This window comes from Nematolebias whitei, chromosome 15 (genome assembly GCF_014905685.2).
Source record: "Nematolebias whitei isolate Nwh7 chromosome 15, NemWhi1, whole genome shotgun sequence".
NCBI classification, from domain to species: Eukaryota; Metazoa; Chordata; class Actinopteri; order Cyprinodontiformes; family Rivulidae; genus Nematolebias; species Nematolebias whitei.
The window spans coordinates 5,490,375-5,494,730 of record NC_056512.1 but is presented as its reverse complement, the minus strand read 5'-3'; the positions used below and the strand labels follow the sequence as shown (position 1 = coordinate 5,494,730).

At 41.8% G+C, this 4,356-nt stretch overlaps 1 protein-coding gene across 1 annotated transcript in view; it reads left to right on the top strand.

Moving 5' to 3' along the window:
- Positions 1 to 3,237: 3,237 nt before the first annotated feature.
- pdxdc1 (pyridoxal-dependent decarboxylase domain containing 1) overlaps positions 3,238 to 4,356 on the top strand; it is a 163,913-nt gene continuing 162,794 nt past the window's right edge. Inside the window, exons 1-3 of the mRNA XM_037689358.1 lie at positions 3,238 to 3,329; positions 3,428 to 3,553; positions 4,085 to 4,135. Coding sequence (XP_037545286.1) covers positions 3,249 to 3,329; positions 3,428 to 3,553; positions 4,085 to 4,135 — 258 coding nt within the window. The 5' untranslated portion in view covers positions 3,238 to 3,248. The remainder of the gene's footprint in view (positions 3,330 to 3,427; positions 3,554 to 4,084; positions 4,136 to 4,356) is intronic.

Genomic DNA, 4,356 nt, shown 5'->3' with positions numbered 1-4,356 from the left:
TTGCGCTTCGTGCACAGACCCTCATCATGGAAAACACGAAGAAATGCAATGATGCAGCTTTCAAGTTAAAGGCGATTGATCTGGCTGTCGAAGGAAATAGAGCTGCTGCACGTCAGCTTGGCAACAACGACTCGATGGTGAGACGTTGGAGACGGCAGCGTGGTGAACTGAATCTTTGCAAAAGGACGACAAAAGCTTCCAGTTGTAAAATAAATTAAAAAAAGAAAAAGCAGATGACCTGAACTTGAGAACGTTCTTGAAGACGAGTGAACACAGAGAGCAGACGGCCGAGGTGTTTCCACCGTGCAGATCCGACTGAAAGACAAAACCATCACCACCAAAAACAAGATTGAAGATTTTAGAGTGAAACCATCGTGGTGTCTCACATTCTTGAGATGAAAAGGCCTCAGAGCACAGCGATCAGTGACCTTTCCTGGCAGGCTGCTGGATTTATTGTTTTTAACCAGCCGTGTTGCCGGCACTGTTCAGAGAAAACCTGACTGGACGTATGTTACCAGTACATATTTAATTAAAAGTTTAAAAAATCTTTCTGTGTAAATATCTTGTTACATGTACACCCTCAGTTTATAGACAAGTGTGGTCTATATATATACTTACAAACCGGATTCCAAAAAAGTTGGGACACTAAACAAATTATGAATAAAAACTGAATGCAATGATGTGGAGGTGCCAACATCTAGTATTTTATTCAGAATAGAACACAAATCACAGATCAAAAGTTTAAACTGAGAGAATGTATCATTTTAAGGGAAAAATCTGTTGTTTCCAAATTTCATGGCATCAACAAATCCCAAAAAAGTTGGGACAAGTCCATTTTTACCACTGTGTGGCATCCCCTCTTCTTCTTCCAACACTCAACAGACGTCTGGGGACAGAGGAGACCAGTTTCTCAAGTTTATAAATAGGAATGCTCTCCCATTCATGTCTAATACAGGCCTCTAACTGTTCAATCGTCTTGGGCCTTCTTTGTCGCACCTTCCTCTTTATGATGCGCCAAATGTTCTCTATAGGTGAAAGATCTGGACTGCAGGCTGGCCATTTCAGTACCCGGATCCTTCTCCTACATAGCCATGATGTTGTGATTGCTGCAGAATGTGGTCTGGCATTATCGTGTTGAAAAATGCAGGGTCTTCCCTGAAAGAGATGACGTCTAGATGGGAGCATATGTTGTTCTAGAACCTGAACTTGTTCTCTGCATTAATGGTGCCTTTCCAGACATGCAAGCTGCCCATGCCACAAGCGCTCATGCAACCCCATACCATCAGTGATGCAGGCTTCTGAACGGAGCGTTGATAACAACTTGGGCTATCCTTGTCCTCTCTGGTACAAGTGACATGGCGTCCCAGTGTTCCATAAAGAACTTCAAATCGTGACTCATCTGACCACAGAACAGTCTTCCATTTTGCCACACCATTTTAAATGACCCCTGGCCCAGTGCAAACATCTGAGCTTGTGGAGCTTGCTTAAAAATGGCTTCCTCTTTGCACTGTAGAGTTTCAGCTGGCAACGGTGGATTGTGTTCACTGACTATGCTTTCTGGAAGTATTCCTGAGCCCATTCTATTATTTCCTTGACAGTGGCATTCCTGTTTGAGGTGCAGTGCCATTTAAGGGCCTGGAGATCACGAGCATCCAGTAGAGTTTTACGGCCTTGACCCTTACGCACAGCGATTGTTCCAGATTCTCTGAATCTTTTGATGATGTTATGCACGGTTAATGATGATAACTTAAAAGTCTTTGCTATTTTACGCTGGGTAACACCATTCTGGTATTGCTGCACTATCTTTCTGCACAACAATGGTGGAATTGGTGATCCTCTTACCATCTTGGATTCTGAGAGACACTGACACTCTGAGAAGCTCTTTTTATACCCAATCATGTTGTCAATTGACCTAATTAGTGTTGATTGGTCTTCCAGCTGTTCGTTATATTCTCAATTTCCTTTTTCCTGCCACTTATTTCTACTTGTCCCAACTTTTTTGGGATTTGTGGACACTGAAATTTTGAATCAACATATTTTTCCTATAAAATGTTACATTTACTCAGTTTAAACTTTTGATCTGTCATCTATGTTATATTATGAATAAAATATTGACATTTGCCATCTCCACCTCATTGCATTCAGTTTTTATTCACAATTTGTTCAGTGTCCCAACTTTTTTGGAATCCGGTTTGTTGTAGTTCAAGTAGTAAGTGGTAGTTTATTTTAATTTATGTATGTGTATTTAATATATATATATATATATATATATATATATAGGTGTTTTAAACCCTTCCCACACCCTTGCAATATTCTAAACAATGTTTCTAAATTCTTACTCTAAAAGACAGAATGTCATGTTCTATTCCGTATAGGCGCAGCCCTTTAAGGCTATCACTAGCCTTAAAGGGCTGCACCTATACTCATGGAATCTGGGGTTACTGTACGTAACCAACGATTTCCCTCTCTCTGCCTCCACTGCTCTCAACCACCTGCAAATGTTTTTGGCCACGCCCACTTCTGCGCTATGCATGGAGATCAGCTGATCAAATGCAGCAGGAAGTTTGTCCTGCAGTATGGGCTGCACGAATGTGCAGCAGGTGCTAAATAAATTAAAATAATTTATTTTAAATAAAAATGATATGCCGATCATTTGGCTCATCCATCAATCAGCCAACTGTGTATCATTTCCAATCTTATTTTGAAAAATTGTGATAGCGTGAGTCCATGATAAAGGAACAGTGAAGTAGCGAGGTACTACTGTATACAAACTTGAGCAGATTGCAATAATGTTCGAGTAGAGAAGTCATAAACAGTACAACACAGTAGTTGTGTGTAATTAGTTTGTTGTGTGTGTCAGAGTTCTTCCTGAATGTGTTAGAGTCCATCATGTGTGTGTTTGAGATTTGTCACTGCACTGCCTCGGACAAGCAGACAAGAAGAACTACCCACTTCAGTCTTTCCTCTAGTTTACTTGCCTTGGCAGGGTGCTCATATCTTCCATGAATTTACAGACGGGCGACGAAAACACGTCTGTGTTGTGCCATGTTTGTATTGTCAGTTTTTGAGTGTGGGGGTTGGAGGTGGTGGACACGGCTCAACGTGAGGGTGACGGAGCACTACCTCCATAGTCATAGCGTTTTAGCTAGTGCATCTGTATTTTGTTCTGCGTTTGCTCTTCTTGCATTTGTCTGTTAATTTGTGTGTCTGTTGTTGTTTTGCCACAGGCAGCCACCAGATGTGACAGTATGACGCTGACATCAGGTCAGTGGCTTGGCTTGCCCGCTGTTACTGCTGTCACTCTTTACAGACATGAAGATCCAGCACTGGTAGGCTCACATCCTGTTGATGAAAAAGTGAAAGCTGCTTGTTCTGCCCTGCCTTGGAACTAAACGCCTCACTGGACTTGATGTGTTTTGCCCGTCAGTCTCTGGCAGCAGGTTTGACTTCCAGCCAGCCTGTGGAGAAGCTGCGAGCACTGCCTCTTTGGCTCTCCCTGCAGCATCTTGGTCATAATGGCATTCTGCAGAAGATCAGTCACGCCACATCCCTGGTGAGCTGGACCTCACCATCAGCCTGAAATATCAACCATTCTACCACACCTACATCTACTGAATAACATCTGGAGATTTTTACACCATAAGCAACCTTATCAAATGCATATAACTCAGCCATATTTACAGATGTTGACTTAAAGTTTGGTGTGGTAATATATGAGACTGATCCTCAGTACATAATCTGACAACTAACAGATTGGACAAGCACTTTGTTTGAAACTGTGCCCATAATTGAACTCAACTTCAAAGTGGATGCACTGTAATGAAACTTTAAGGAAATAATGAATGGATGCAAAGCAGCAACTAATTAGCTTTAGAGTCAGACCAATTTAAAATGGCTGCCACAGCTAGCTCACTGTATGAAACACAAAAATGGCTATAATTCCATCAACCTGACACATATACAGACGGCTGAATGCTACGTACCACATTAGCTGCTCACTGCATGAGATCTTTGTACAAAATGTTGTGTACATCTACAACTGATGAATCATATCCGGCACAGCTGATCTTTTTTTTCATTGCAGAGCCAGCAACTCCTGCTGAAGCTGAAATCTGTGGCTTCTATTAAAACCTTGGTAGGTGTCACGTTTTGAACTGGACCGTTGCTCCAAACTGAGCTGTTGGTGAAGATAAGTGTCGTTACTGTGAGCTGCTTGTGAAGATGATGAGTGTCGTTACTGTGAGCTGCTGTTGAAGATGATGAATGTTGTTACTGTGAGCTGTTGATGAAGATGATGAGTGTTGTTACTGTGAGCTGTTGATGAAGATGATGAGTGTTGTTACTGTGAGCTGCTAT